This window comes from Molothrus aeneus, chromosome 2 (genome assembly GCF_037042795.1).
Source record: "Molothrus aeneus isolate 106 chromosome 2, BPBGC_Maene_1.0, whole genome shotgun sequence".
Lineage (NCBI taxonomy): Eukaryota > Metazoa > Chordata > Aves > Passeriformes > Icteridae > Molothrus > Molothrus aeneus.
The window spans coordinates 10,711,827-10,727,582 of NC_089647.1; the positions used below are offsets into that span (position 1 = coordinate 10,711,827).

Genomic DNA, 15,756 nt, shown 5'->3' on the forward strand with positions numbered 1-15,756 from the left:
CAGGGACCTGCTGGAGCCAGGCCAGAGCAGGCACCAAGGGGATCAGAGGGATGGAACATGAGGAAGCTGGGGTTGTTCACTCCAGAGAAGGCTATGGGAAGACCTTAGAGCACCTTCCAGTGCCTAAAGGGGGCTTCAAGAGCACTGGAGAGGGACTTTTTACATGGACATGTAGTGATAGGACAGAGGGAATGGCTTTAGGCTGAAGGAAGGTAGATTCAGATTTGAAATTTGGAGGAATTGTTTTGCTGTGAGGGTGGTGAGGCACTGGCACAGGTTGCCCAGGGAAGTTGTGGCAGCCCCATCCTTTGAAGTTTCAAGGCCAGGTTGGACGGTGCCCTGAACAACCTGGTCCAGTGGAAGGTATCCAGGCCCATGGCAGGGGGGTTGGAATGAAATTATCATCTTCAAGCTCCTTCCCAAACCAAGCAACTCTATGAGTCTACAACCAATGACATGAAGAGCTACACAAGATCTTTGTTTCCTGGATCAATCTCATTCTTGCTCCAAGTGCTAATGAGGATTTTTTCACTATGGCCATGTTAAATAGCAGAAAATTAACTCTCATTCTTCCTTCTCCACTTTAAATAAGTGTGGCACAAAAGCTAAGAGCCCCAAGTCACTGGTCCCCTACTGCACACACAGAGGACAGGACACAGATGCACTTGTGTGGGGACAGCACACATCCCTTGAAGGGACACAGGAACCCTTGGCTGTCCAAAGGTGAACCTCTGAGCCATTTGTGAGGCATGTGAAAGTCAGTGAGGCTTCTTGAAAAAAACCCAACACCAAACCAAAGGATTCTCTCAGAGCAAAATGTGAATTCAGGGAAAAAAAGAAATGTGCAATTTTATCAGTTAGTAGGGGAACTTTCCTCTTCCACAGAAATTCTTGCAAAGCATTTCCCAAGGCACAGCATACAAGAGACTGAGCACCAGGGCATCTAGCTCCAAATCATCCTTGAATTTCATCACTTACTCTCTCTCTGAGATTTGGGCATGGAATCAAGTCAGGCAGAACTTGAAAAGCTGTAACACTTTGCTGGAGTTCCAGAGGTGCAGACAGGCAAATGTAGACAGGTAACCACAGACTCCATGTATCCCTCTCAGTGCCTACCCACGACTCATCTGCAGAAGTAACGTTGGAGCTGAAGTTTTTGAAGGACTTTGAGCACACAAAAGGGTATGACTCTCAAAGTCAGCAGCAGCTTCAGTGAAGCCTGGGGCCAGAGAGCCCCCACTAAATTAGAGAGTAGCCCACTTTACCTCCTGTTTAGTGAGAAATTTTCATCACCTTCCCAAACTAGCCTGGATGAAGAGAATCCAGATCATCTGTACTGAGGATGAGGACAGTTGTCTCTCCATCTTCCCCCAACACATCACAATGCACTGAAGGCACAGACTGACTTTAATTGTGGAAGCAGGCATCAGGTTTATCTAACTGGCATATTCACAAGGCAATTATGTTTGTTTTGCACTCAGCTAAGTTCTGAGTAATTTAACCAGAAAAGTAATCTGGAAATAGTGACAAATCTCTTTATTCATTAAGAGCAAGCATTCCTTAGAAAGCCAAATTAAAGTGGGCTGCTGTGAGCTTGGATCAGCATATGCTCCTTCATTAGCAGCATTGATAGCTACCAGCAGAGAGGATTTTTATGCCTCAAGTTTGTGCCATGCTCCCTTTGAGTCACTCTGACAATCAAAAGGAAATAAAAATATTATCAGCAATTACTGCCTGCACATCCTAGCCTCTGCTCTAGGCTCATATCAAGTCCCTACAGACATTCCCAGGGGTGTATTCCAGAGCCCTAATGTGCCAAGCTGTGCCACACAGCTAAACATTCTCATTGTATTCCTTAGTTTCAAACCCACATTTTTTCTTGGCAAGTTTACAGTCAGTGAAGAATTATTTGCTATTATTTGCTTTACTTTTCTTTTTTAAAGACATGTCTGTACTACTGCAGTAAGTTTCTCTACTCTCACAAAGGCTTCCACAGTGGACATCCCTGCAAATGATGTATCAGAGCCCACAGCTGTCCTTGACACCCACAATGCTGCAGCTCATTTCACTCAGGAGCAGAGAAGACTGGGGTGCCAAGTGCCATGAACACTACTGCTGTCCCCTGCCCTCCCCAATTTGGAAATCTCTGAAGCAGAAATGAAAATTCCTTCATGCAGCAGCTGTTTTGAAAAAGACCCATCACCACCAGGTGCAATTTTCATTCTGTGAGGAACAAGCTGGGGACCAAGACTATTCCATGTGACCACAGATCTGTCTGTGAAGAGTTCACTGGCAGTGTGAAGCAGTTCTGAGTGAGTTCATCCTGAATCACCAAGCAAATGCTGTTCACATTCCCTCAGAGGGGAATGGTTCTTGGGATATCACACCCATTCCACATCCTCATCATCCCACAGGATGTCCAGCACACTCAGCTCCACAGCCCTGCTTGTTCTGGTAGACACTGTGCAAGTTTTACTTGGTGTTACAGCACAACTGAATAAATGCAGGAGTTTACAAGTGCCTGAAATCCCCATCAAGTAGTAACAGAAAAGTCAGAGATACTCAGGTGCTCCATGGAACTGTCCCAGGGCACCAACACTGAAGAAAACACAGCAGTGATGAAACCACGTATTTCAAGAAATTATTTCTACGCTGCACTGCCATTAGAAGATGAGACTGGCTCCTTAGTGACATTATTTTTTCAGGTTGCTGCCTTTTGGCTCAGCCATTGATCCCTCACATCAGGCCTACTTACAGAGAGGAGAGTCTGGGCAGAAGCTGGGTCAGGGTCCTTTTCCTCTGAAGCACAGCTGAGCAAGACTGGTGGCACCACATCCATACTGCAAGGTGATGTACCCAGAGTGAGACAGCATCCCCATGCTGCTCCATTTTGGATACTGAACAATTAAAATGCTCAGCTACACACAGTTCAGGAAGCCTTAGCTGAGATCTATGGACTAGGAATTACTGTTTTAAAATTACCTTCATGTATTGTATTTTCTGCTTTCCAGAATGCTTCCCAAAAACCTCAGGCACACAATTTATTGCTGAGATCAGGAAGCAGAGGATGATTCATGAAAATAGGTGTTACTGTTACCCAAGACAGTCATGACCTATCCTATCCTTGCTTGCAACTGTACAGCTCCAGACACTGTCTGGACACCCTGGAGCAAAACTTTTCTGGAGAAACAGCACTTGCACTAATGCTGCAATCCATCATTTGCACTAATAAGCTGACTTAACTCCAAAATATGATGGAAGTGCACTGCTAAACCTTTGTGTGGGCAAACTGTGTTCACTTATTATTCTATTAATGTTCTTAAGCAAACATAGAGAAACTGAGAAGTCTTCTTTGTGATATGAACCAAAGTAGATTTTAGTGGGAAAACACATCTTTCCACCCTGCACAAGGCACCTGAACAACGTTTTAACATTCAAAATTATTTTCACGTGAGAATTCCCACTTAGAGGTTTTCAGTTTATGGTCACTGATTTCAAGTTAATAAGCAGAAGGGTATTTAAATAAAACATAATACAGAGCTTTGTGAAGTAAAGCTGCTAATCTGATTTAGATTGCTTCATTTCCAGCTCCACAACACTCAGCTTCCAGTCAGTAGCCTTGCTGAAGGCTGTGTGTGCCTAAGTTCCTTGAGGTACTTTTGTTGTCAGAAATCTGCATCAACAGCACTGATGCAAAGAGCCCACTAAGGCCAATAAGGCAAAGTACACATGAAATAAAGCAGATTTAAAAACCATCAAGACAATGCATTTTTCTCATTTATTCAAATCTTCTGCAGGAAGTAAACACTGAAAGATTTAAAAAAACTTCACACTGCAGTATGTACAGTTTTGTGACATCACATGAGGAAATTAATTTCTAATAAAAAAAATGAGACCAGTTAAATTACTGAAGACACATCACAATAAAACTGGTTGTGGTAAAATCCCAAATTCTTATGTATGGCAATGAAAATCAATACTCCTTTGTTTTACAGGGATGGAATAGTCCAGGTACAATATTTCAGTTATGCAAAATGGAGTCCTGAACTTACATGACTTATCATAGTTGTATGAGCACTTCATGTTTTAAAAGTAGGTTTGCATTTGTTTTTTTTCCAGACCCTTTTGAATTGAAGCACATTCTTTCACAAAGCTAAAATACCACAGCAGAAGTCATGTCCAGAAGTGGAATACTGTTGTGTTTTGAACTGACCTGACTTGTTAAGACTTTTTTTTTTTTGCCAACGCACAGATGCACAGGGTCCCCCATGCACTTTTCATGCAGCAGTTAATCACAACTTTAAATAAAAGAATTTTTCTATACATTCTTCCAGACTTGCAACTGTATACATACATGCAAAAAGTTTTTAAACCTATGTGATCATATTTACACTTATACATGGAATATACATAACAAAAAAGATTAAAAGGTTTTTTTCCTTTGCATTAGAACAATACAAAATATGTATTTTTCATTAAGGAAACCACTATTTACATCACCTTTTAAAAACCAATTTCAACATATTATAGGCGTAACAAGTCAACATATTTACATTATATATAAATATATATATAATATATACTTACCAGTTTACTCCTCTGTAAGATGTGGCAGAGAACAAACTGGTAATATCATGTCACTGACGTCAATGAGAGCTGTAATACTTTCACCAACATTTAACAGGGAAAATTTAAACCACTCATTTCTTTCTTTTAAAAACATTCGTAAATTAAAAATTTAAAAACTTCACTAAGAGTAAATGGCTACGAAAAGTAAAAGTTATGGCTGAATTCCCTTTTGATCTCATATAAACTTCTCAAACTGAGCTGCCCAGCTCTATGGTATCAGTTGAGAAACCCTCCAGCCCTCCACTTTTGATTCTGTGGTCAAGCCTTACCCACCACCTTTTCCTCAAGCTTTGGCAGAGGAGACACCAGAAACCTGGATATGTGAGCCCCAGACACTTCCCTCTGGAAAGAAAAGGCAAATCTGCGTGGCAGCTCCGAGTCAATCCCCAAATCCAGGCGCTGCTGACGCCCCCTCCAGCAAGGCACCGGGGTCTCCACCACTCCAGCTGCAGCCCCAGCCCTCCCCAGCTAAGTGGGGCCAGAGTTATTCCAGGCTAAAGCTCCAAGGGGCTGCAATTGCACTCTCAGCATGGTACAGAGAGAATTCCCCAACTCACTTCCAGCTGTCCCCAGCAGTCTCGCTGGCTGTACCTGGGATGTGCCCTCCCTTCCCTCCCTGCTCCTTTGATGGGGATATCCCACACCAGCACCCCCTGATCCTGCACTGCTCTGCCTGCACAGCTGCTGCTGCCAAGACCCCATTTTGCTCCAAATCTGTACTCTAAAGGCCTATAGGAAACAGGAGCTGCTGAGAGTACTGAGGGCTACTCAAGAGATGACCTTGGTTTGCGATTCATCTGCAGGGACTGGTGGAAATCAGGGATCTTAGAGCTGCTTGGGAAAACGTGGCCAGCCCTAGCAGTCCCTCCTGGGACAACAAACCCAGCTCCCACACCCCTCTTCTCTGATGGAAAAGTCCCCAAGGAAAAAAATAGCAACTCCTTTCTACTCACCCACGCTACAAGACAAGAAACAATCAAAGAGCCTTTGGTCCTAAGGTGTCAATGCTCTAAGTGTGGATGGGGTAGATCCAAAAGAGACCTCTCTTCCCTAGGGAGGGGGTAACACCAGAGATACTGGAGAATTCCATATAGGAGGAGACAGTTGTTGCCCTCTTAGCAGCTGACTGAGCATTCCCCTGGCATGTCCTGCCCCCTCTCTAGGGCCCCATTCTTGTTACCTGCTGTTTGAGAGTGCAATGCCTACAGGAGAGAAGATTCTTCCATGAACACCATGTCCCAAACTTAAATTCTTGTATATTAGAGTTTACTGACGTCTGTGAGAATGGCAATACCCTTTTGTTAACATCAACTAAAAAGAAAGCTAAATCCTTAACTGGTCAAACTGTTAACATTTTAACTTAACTGTTTTACAAAACTTTCAAAACTAAATGTTCAAAAGTATATATTATAACAATAGACTACCCTAGAATAAATACAAAGGTCAGCACATTGCTCGATTCCAGTATTATTTTTTGTTAGGGTCAGAATCTCTTCCCCACTCTTCATCTCAACTTAGCTTTGGAGAAGTTTTTTCAACCAGTTAATGCCACGTCCTCTCATGCTGCATTTTTCCGTGGAGCTCTTCAAGCAAATTATAGCCCTGTATTTAGTCTGGGGACCATCTATTATTCTATATTGTATATATTTCCTACCTATATACACATTGTTTCAAGAAAAATAATCAATTAAGACTTTAAAAGACATTTAATGGATGGAACAAATACCATCTTTTTAATATTTCTGCTGGGTTGACTCATATAAAAAGAATTCAGTTCCACTGTCAATCCAAAATATACTTTATCTCATTAATGATTATTCTATGAGACATCTGAATTGTCATTGGGCTACTTATAAATGCAATATTAAAGACAAACAAAATTTTATTTTTATATTATACTTCAGACAATGACATTTAAAATGATATTAGATTTGTGTGAAGGTTTTAAAATATAAATTTTCTTTGTACAGCCCATTAATATATTATGCTTCACCAAAGTAACATAAAAATATATCTTTAAATTGCTCTGTTATTTCTCATAAAAACCAGGGGGAATGTTTTATACCAGATACTGCCAAATATTTGTGTTCCCTAAAAGAAGGTATCCCCCGGAGGGAGGCAAAACAGAATAGTGGTGCATTTTCCAGCTGTCAGACAGAAGAAGTCCCTTTCAGTAGGAACTGCACTGGAAAGAGGAGGAACTGGTCTCAGGCTGGGGACAGGGACGAGAGGGGGACAACAGCCTGCTCTGTCTCAGCAAGCCAGGAGTCTGGGAAAAGGATCTCTGAAACCAAAACAGACGGCAAAGAGCAAAATGCCCCCTCACTCATGTCTGCTATGCAGACATGGGATGGACAGAAACAGCAGTTTTGTCATGTCACTGGCTTGCAAGGGTGAAAACAGACAAAACTAAACCAGAGTGCAGCTTTCATTATTTGTGCAAGCCAACTGCTTAGCTGCTTGCTGATGGCAGAGAGGATTATCTGTGAAATCAGGAAGCCACAGAGAACTTCTTTTTTTTAGGGGAGTAAAAAGTTCAGCAAAACTTCTGCTTGCCAATAATTCATATAATTCAGAGGAACTGGATTTTGTCCTCTTCCTGCCCCCAGAGAAATAAGGGCTGCAAATGGAGTTAACACTGACAGTGCTAAGGGGAAAGCAGAGCCACACGACTCTTCCCCAGCCAGCAATTCTTTCAAGATGTCTCAGCTCTGACTGCAATTTTCAGTTCCTCCCAGCTCAGGCTGATACTGCCAGATGTTACAAATCACAGCACAGGTGGGGATGGAGGAAAAGGGCAGGGAAGGATTTCTCAGATATATCCCACTATCCATTACAGAACATGACAAAACCACAGTTTTATCCTCAGTGCTACCTGGGAAATTATTCTAAAGCCAGATTTTCTGCAGTGAAAGGGTAGTGCATTAAACCATGTATCAGCTGTTCAGAGAGTAATAAATATTGGCAGATTATAGATTCTTTTCCCTGGTTGTAGGAAGAGGCCAACACATTTTTCATTAAAATCCTATTCCATCTTAGAGTGGAAGTCTGATGTGCTGCTTTAGTGCAGCTGGTATTCTTCCACAGGGAAGCAGGATGGTGCTGAACACACAATTCTGTTCATCCCCTTCACAAGCTTTCCAGCATTTTCCTCACTGAATACATGCACTAAGCCTTCTCAATCACACTACTCCAAGAGGCATTTTGGTTTTCCCCTTTTAGGCAGGAAAGTGACAGGAATGTGCCGACAAAAGGACTCATGCAGTACTTGCACGGCCTATGAAAATCTGCCTTTTTTTAAAAAAACCTAGAAAAACCCCTTAATTCTAACTAGTAACTCATAACTATGGCTAAGAATTCTGAGGAAGGCATTTGTTGAGAGCAGGGCAAGGAAGAAAAATAGATTGTACACCACTATTCTGGCAGGACCACAAACAAGATTTAAAAATAACAATACAAATTTTGGAAGCACTAAAAAATACATTTCAGTGCGCTTCAATTATTAACACTGACGCAGGTTTTCCAATATGACGAGCTAATACCTTGGACGGACTGCTCCACTTCTTAAAAGTTATTCTTAAAATTTCACAAAACATATTAAAACATTCAAAAAAAAAAAAAGTACACTGTCTCTATGCTCAGGCTTCAAAAAAATAAGGATTATTTTACAGGGAGGGAGGAAACGCAGCATTACCACCACCTAGGCTGTACGCTTACACTTTATGTTATACCAAAAGCTTGCAGATTCAAATAAGACTCTGATCAAAGAGTACTCATAACTTAATCTGATACATACAGAAACATCTTGTACAAATTACAACCCTTCTAGTTTCCTTGTGACAATCTACTGTAAAGCAAATTTTATCTACATGTATTTTAAATAACATCACCAGAAAAATAAAAAGTTTATCAAATGAAAACATTTCAATTAGACCATGCTTTTTTTTTTAAAATCATGCTCAATTTATACAGTAGTGAAGTTCATACTAATTTTTCTTTTTTCTTTTTTTTTTTTTTTTTTTTTTTTTCTAAACAAAGATTCAAAACCGCTGATTGTAAACTCACTGAGGAGGCTGCAGTTTATTCTGGCTCTTTTTTGATTGTTCGCACTTTTTCCAGAAGTCCATGCACTTCTCCATTCACACCACCGTGCTGATGAGAGGTGTTACTCCCCATATGGCTGTTGTAAGGGCTTCTTAAGTTACTAAAAGGAGTTTTGAGCTCTGGCTCAGATGTCAACTCCTCTTTGATTGTAACACGAGTCGAGCTCTCGGTAAATGAAGGCTCATTCCAAATTTCTTTGTCATGTGCTTCTTGGCTGCCGATGGAGCTGCCACCTTTCTGTAACATGTAGTACAATATTGGGTTGGTTTTGGTCAGTCTCGGAGAGTCTTTCTCATAATCATTCTTGTCCATGCCCGTGATCACCCATCTGATGGGGCCCTTCTCACTGGGCATGGAGCACATGCTCAGCTGGTCAGGCTCCAGTCTGGACACCGCGCTCCCCAGGTGTTCAGGGAAGGGGGAGCCGGCCGGACTTTTGACTGCTACGGGATACTGAAATGTTCTGTGATCTACACAATTGTTCTGCTGCACAGGGCTTCCCACCAATGATCTTACTGAAGAAATGGTGAATTCAGGTTTATTGACTGTTGCACTGGTTTTGCTTCCTTTTTTCTTGCCCTCTGTTAGTATGTTATTCCTATGTTGTGACAGATCTCTCTCACAGTTTTCTGAGAGAAGCAGCTGTTTCAACACATTAAAGCCTTTACTATCTCTAGACCAACTCCTATTTTCAGTTTCACTATTTGAACCATGACTTACAGCATATTTAAATTCAGCATCACTTCTGCTGAATTTCAGTTCTTGCTGGTTAAGCAAAGGCCCGTACAGCGCCTCAGTAGGAGAAGCGTGATTGTTTCCAGCATCAGACACATTACTTTTCATCTTTTTTAATGGGCTTTCCAAAGGCTCAGCATGAAGCTTCCTCTTCTTCGGTACTGTGCAAAGACTCTTGGATTCGAGGTGTGTCAGCTCGTTGTTTCGGTGACTCCTGTCAGGCTCATCTGCAGGGTAATTGTCTTGATTCTGTCTCAGCAACCTACTTAGCAGACCATTTTTGGAAAAGGAGAAATCTTGAGGTGAAAGAGGCTCAGATTTCACCTCCTCAGATGCTGGAGAAGCAGCTGTGTTTCTCTGCAGTGAATGAACAAACCCTTGGTATTTGTTACCCTTGCATTCTCTTACTTGTTGTGCATTTGAATTATAAGGAACATTTGATTCGTCAGATGGTTCAGTTTTTATTTTCACCGTCAATATTTGCTCATTCAAAGCCTTGTCTGCCTGTTCTTGAGAACTTTCATCTCTTAAAAGCATCCTCTCTTTCTTTTCAATTTTACCTTTATTGGGAGTTCCCAGAAGCAGCTGAAGGACAGTGCGCCTTTCAAGGAGATTTTCTATTTCCGAACCTGGAAGTCCTTGTTCAGCGGGTGCGGGCTGACAACTGAATATTTTGTTATTTTCTTCATGCATACTCAATTTATTCGTAAGCAAAGGGCTGTTCAATCTATCAATCAAGCCCACAGGTTTATCCATGTTCCCTGCCAGCAGCTGTTTGCTAGCTCTTTGTTCCTCACTCGACATGGAACTCTGCATGCCGCACTGAGCCAGGTTCTGCAGCAGCTTGCTGGCACTGAACGCCGAGGAGTTCTGGGGACTATCAGTCCTGCTCAGCTTAGCTCCTTGAATTTCCTTGCTTTTGGACAGGTCTATCAAGTGCTTAGATGCAGAATTCATCAGTCTGTCTGGCTGGATGCTGCAGGCATAGGGTGGTGAGCTCCGCTTGACAGCCAGCGACTGGTGTGAGAGGTTTATAGGAGAATCTGCTTTTGTGGAAGCCAGCAAGGGTGGAGTGCTTAACGGAGTCATGCGGTTGGCACTAGGACTGTCACCAACAGGAGTCCTTTTCCCAGTCTGCACAGTGAATTTTGCCACATCAGCTGTACTGTGTGGTCCCTGAGGATCATTACTCTTGTCTACCTGTTCTTCACTCTTATGCCCAAGTAACAGCTGAAGTAGTGTTACTTTCTGGTGGGGATTCAGCTTAGAAGCTTTCGGAGTGTCTTTCTCTTCCTTGCTCTCTGGACAGGAAACTTTTGGATCCCAGTTACGAAGCAAGGACTGAGTCAGGTTATCCAGTGATGCAGGTGGACCTGCATCTGGCTTATCTGTCCTCTGTTTAAAGGATAGGTCTATAGGAAGACAGTTAGAATGGGAGCTTTCATCATCACTGCTGTCTTCTGTAAAACTGGGATTGTTGTCTGAATACTCATCAACAGTTGTTGGTGTGCTGCTGTCTTCAAAAATGCTGGCTCTCTCACTCTGCTCACGCCCTTTCACGTGCTTGGTGGTATTCTGGCTTTTCAGCAGATGTAAGAGCAAGCTGTTGCTGGGAGAGGTTTTCAGGTTACTCCTTTCCACAGTACTTTTGTATCCCACAGTTTTGGGAGGCGAGTGCATGATTCCCACCGAACTCTGAAACGGTGCCACGTTGCCTTTGCTAGCGACTGTTTTGGGGGATGATCCTGCCTGACCATTGAGATGGCTTGTCATTCCTTTGGCCAAACCAAACTGGCCCATGTCCTTCTGAGCGCTTTCCTGCAGCCTGGCCATGGCTGCAAGCCTCTCGCTTGCAATCTGACTGGCATTTTGTGCTTTTAAAGCGTGCTCCCTGGAGTACTGCTGCAAGTGGGCTTCACTGGAGAGGAGCAGGGCCAGCTGGCTGCACGCCACGCTGGGCTTGGGCGAGGCAGCGGGGCTGGATCGTTTCTCTACCATGCTTGCAACAGCTTGTAACCTTGCAGCACACGACAGGGGCTCGTTCATCACCTTGGGGCTGCTCTGCACCGCATGAGGAGATTCTATAAACCTCTCTTTGGGCAGGTTCTTGGTGATGTCAGGCAGGCTGTTGTCCAGCTTCTGATCTTTTGCTTTGCTCTTCTTCAGCAGAGTCTTCAGGTGGCTGGATGCAACACCATAGCACCTTAAATCTTTCTCCACTTGTAAAGAATCATGGCTAAGAGAATAGCCCTGCTCCTTTAGACTCTGTCTTATCTGCTGTGACAGAGCAACACTCTGCAGCCTAGAGCTGAATGACTGAAGCAAAGAGGCAAGTAATGTGCTATCCTGTTTGCCTTTAGGCACATTTTCAACCATGCCAGCCAACAAAGCTTCCTTTTTTCCATCTAAATCCACAATGGAATCAGACAACCGCCTTCTCTTTGCTGCATTCCAGTCTTCTGAAGACTGCAACAGTCTTGCTTTTTTGAGGTGCAGCATGCCAGATCCCCGATACGTACTCGTGTTAAGAACTGGACCATTACTCTGACAGCTGGGAAATATATTTCCTGAAATCTTAAAGTTTTGATCCTCCCCACTATGCCCAGTGGACTTTTTGTCAACTGCAGTACCTGAGCCTCCTGCTGCTTGATGCATTAGTAATCCCTCTAGGTAAGTTAGAACAACAGAATCCTGGTGCATCTCAGAGCCAAGCTCTTCTCCATGAGTCATGTTCAATAAAAGTTTCCAAAAAGGCTCTGTTTCTGTTCACTTCAAAGGCTAGTTTTGCTCAATCAAGATGCAGAGTTAATAACAGGTAGATGTCTACAGTGTTTTCTTAGAGACTTTCAGAAAGAACAGAAAATGTATTATCCTAGGCAGGCTTCTCCCAGTGTACACTGTTTGATGAGCCAGGTTTCCAATCATAGCAATCCTCAGCTGAGATCTAGGATATTTATGGACGACGTCTAGGAGGAACACTCAAAACATGGTTTCACAGAAAAAAAGTTCCATCAAATATTTGCTGCCTTCTTTCTTCTGGAGGCCAGCTTGCTTTTCTTCCTTTTCCATCTCCACCAAGCACATAAAATTCCTAAGTCAGAAACACAAAACAGAAAGAAAATATTTAGGATTAAGATATAATTGTATAAAACACTTTTTCCTTAAAAAAAAATAAATCCAAACCCAACCCCCCCCATGCATTGTCTTAGGCAGAGATTCAGGATACATAAACAACACACATTCCAGAAGAAACTAAAAATCGAATAAAGGACAAAATACTTGGTATCCAATTCAAAGTACATTATGAAAACAATTCTGAGATGAAGTTTTACACAAAAATTAAGCTTACTTATCATAAGCACAGCTACTACAAGCCTTCACTGAATTTCACTATTCTGCAGCTAAAAATAAGGAATAGTAAACCTGACAGGAAAATCTGAAATCACTCTAAACACACTTTTAAAAAAAATCCATTGAATTTTACTTCACAGTTGCATGAAATTTTCTTCTGTAAATGTAAATACACAGGACATGCAGCCTATCACTCTTAAACTGAACTAATAGGAAAAGACAGGACTAAAGTCAATGTTTAGTTTCAGGTTGCATATGTTCTGAAATAACAGAATAGACAGCATCACATATATGAGTACATTTCTGTTTGGCAGGTGGATGATATTGCTGAAAGTAGAAACAAAGCTGTTAGTGCTGCCCAAGACTATGCACCAATGCAAAATCCAGTATGGTGACACAACAGGGGTGAAATCTGCTGTTACAACACCCAAACGCCACCAGTTATTAGAACAATCCTGTGATAAGAGTGGGGAAGAGGTCGATTATGCTCCTGATGCAACAGAAATCCTGGCATCAAAATCCTCCCTTCCCTGGAGGATTTTCACCTTTGCATTCTTTCTGCACACGACACATACAATGGCAAAACCAAACCAAACCAGTTCTTCCCTCAAGCCTTGTTATTCTTCAAGAGTGTGCAATATCTCTACTAAATAACTTCTTGGATGGGGCAGTGTGGAATAAAAAGCTGTTTTAAAACGCACAGCAATGGCACTTGTGCTGGATGCATCTCTGCAGCTTCACTTACAGGGCTGGTCAATGGCAGCAGGAACATTTCAGTCACCACACCTCAATAATGAGATCATTACAGCACACATGCATCCTCCTTCAGTCACTCAGTACCAAACTGGCTAAATAAATATTCAACATGAGCAAAGGTAAGTGTCCTTCTGCATACTGAACTCTGTAATTTGCTTTCATGGGCTAAAACTCCATTGAAAATTTGTATTTACAAGTTTAAAAGGGATGTACACAGATGAAATCCTTGCCTCCTCAAAGTGAATGAATATTTTATGATTGACTTCCCAGAGGCAAGTTTTTAATTCAAAACCTACAGGCAACTAGAAGTCAGAAAATAATCAGATCCTAAAAATGTAAAGAATAAGAACTACTAAGTAGCTATAATATTAACTGTCCTTAATCTCCCTGGGCAAATATTCCCTTACTTGGTTTTAAGTCATCTAGAAAAACTCTAAAAATTGAGCTATCTTAAAAAAAGAAGCCAAAACCAAACCCAAACAAAAAGTCTAACCAGCAATGCATTGTAGAGTAGACGTGTATATCCATGCATTTAAATATCAAATGCAAAGCTGTTAGCTATTATTGAGGTCTCAGTACTTGTCTCAGAAATACATTAACCAGCATTTACAGAATTACCTGTGGAAGACACAGTGCTCCTTCAAACATGAAACAACTTGAATGTGGATTCAGCTAACTGCAAATGACTGATCATCTTACTGTTCCTTCAAAAACCTCTGTACCTCTGAGTGGGCTTTTACAGAGTTTCAACCCAAAAAAGAATAAAAATTACAAATAACAAATCCCTAAAAAAACTCAAAAAACCCAACAAAACAAGATTTCCAATGCTACTATTAAATATTCAGCAACAGTAACAGCAATACAATTAAACTAATTTCCTCAAACATTTGGGAACACACTTTAACTGGGGAATATATTTTTCCAGCTTCCAAAAGTATTGCATTGAAGACAATAAAATTGAAATTCTGTCAGGATTTCTGACAATCTGGTAAAAGCAAGGCTTACAGGACACCTTTAAGGTACAGTCCCAAACAAATGCATCACTAAGCCAATATTCAGTACAACTTTACTCACTGCACCTTTGGGTAGTTCAAAAAACACAACACATTTATGCAAATCCCTCAGGTACTCCAAAAGCCCCTTGCAGGAGATGACACTTGTAGCCAGTACAGTTTATATACAATAACTATTCTAAGAAGTGTTCTTCCACCTTTTCATTTTTTATTTTATTTTAATTACCCAGTGCTAGGGAAATACTGATAAATTTAATGAAATCGGGTTGCTGCAAAGAGGCTTCTTTAAAGATAATGAAATCTGGAAAGCACTTAACACATTAGAACAGGACATCAGAAATCCTTTCAAAAAGCCTCTTTTGATTTAGTGCTGTAACAGATATTACAGTGTAAAAATCTCACATGACAATGTCCATCTGAGGTGCAGTCATGACAAATCCAAACCAGCTTTGGAAATTATTGCTCAGCAGCACACTAAGGCAACCATTCAGCTACCTTCTAAATACATACAAAGTGTACAAAAGAACTTCCCAGGACCCAGTGAAATGTTGATATTTTTTCTTTAAATTAAATATTTAAGAAATTACCAGAGCAGTGCTAAGGAAAAAGAAAAGAAAGTTAAAAGAAAAGGCAGAAGAGAGAGAAAGGAGAAGTCATCCAGCAACTTTCTTATTTCCCAGCAAGGGCTGAAGCAACTGCTAAGATCTACTACTCCCTAGACCTAAATATTATATTTAATTACTATGACAAAATAAATTGTTAAGTTCATGTGCTTTCCTGACCACAACTACTCTAAATGCACTCTTTTTTTGTCACTTCTACTATTTTCTCCCAGACTTCTGTACCATGAGAAATAAACCAGATTGTTGTGCAGAACCTCCAGGAGCACCAACCTGGCTCATTAAGCCAAGTTTACCCAGACAAAACTAAATCAGCAGCAGAATCCAGAGCACAAATGGTGTCACCTGGTCAGACACTCCTCAAGTGAAGCACACCATGAGAAATAAGCTCTTCTTCAGCCTTTCAAAATGTGCCTAAGGAGAAGCTGTAGGTAGTATAGGGAAAATAAGGGAATATTAAAATGTTCACTGAACTGCCTATGTCCAGAAAATTAATTCCACTTTTGCAGTTGTGGAAGTTTTTCTTTGTTTATTTGCAAACTACAAAT

General features: G+C 41.4%; 1 protein-coding gene across 3 annotated transcripts in view; it reads right to left on the reverse strand.

The window, feature by feature from the left end:
- Positions 1–3,759: 3,759 nt before the first annotated feature.
- NRIP1 (nuclear receptor interacting protein 1) overlaps positions 3,760–15,756 on the reverse strand; it is a 73,291-nt gene continuing 61,294 nt past the window's right edge. For all 3 annotated transcript variants that reach the window (XM_066571929.1, XM_066571928.1, XM_066571930.1), the window contains one exon: positions 3,760–12,559. In XM_066571929.1, the coding sequence (XP_066428026.1) occupies positions 8,710–12,198 (3,489 nt within the window). In that variant the 5' untranslated portion in view covers positions 12,199–12,559 and the 3' untranslated portion in view covers positions 3,760–8,709. The remainder of the gene's footprint in view (positions 12,560–15,756) is intronic.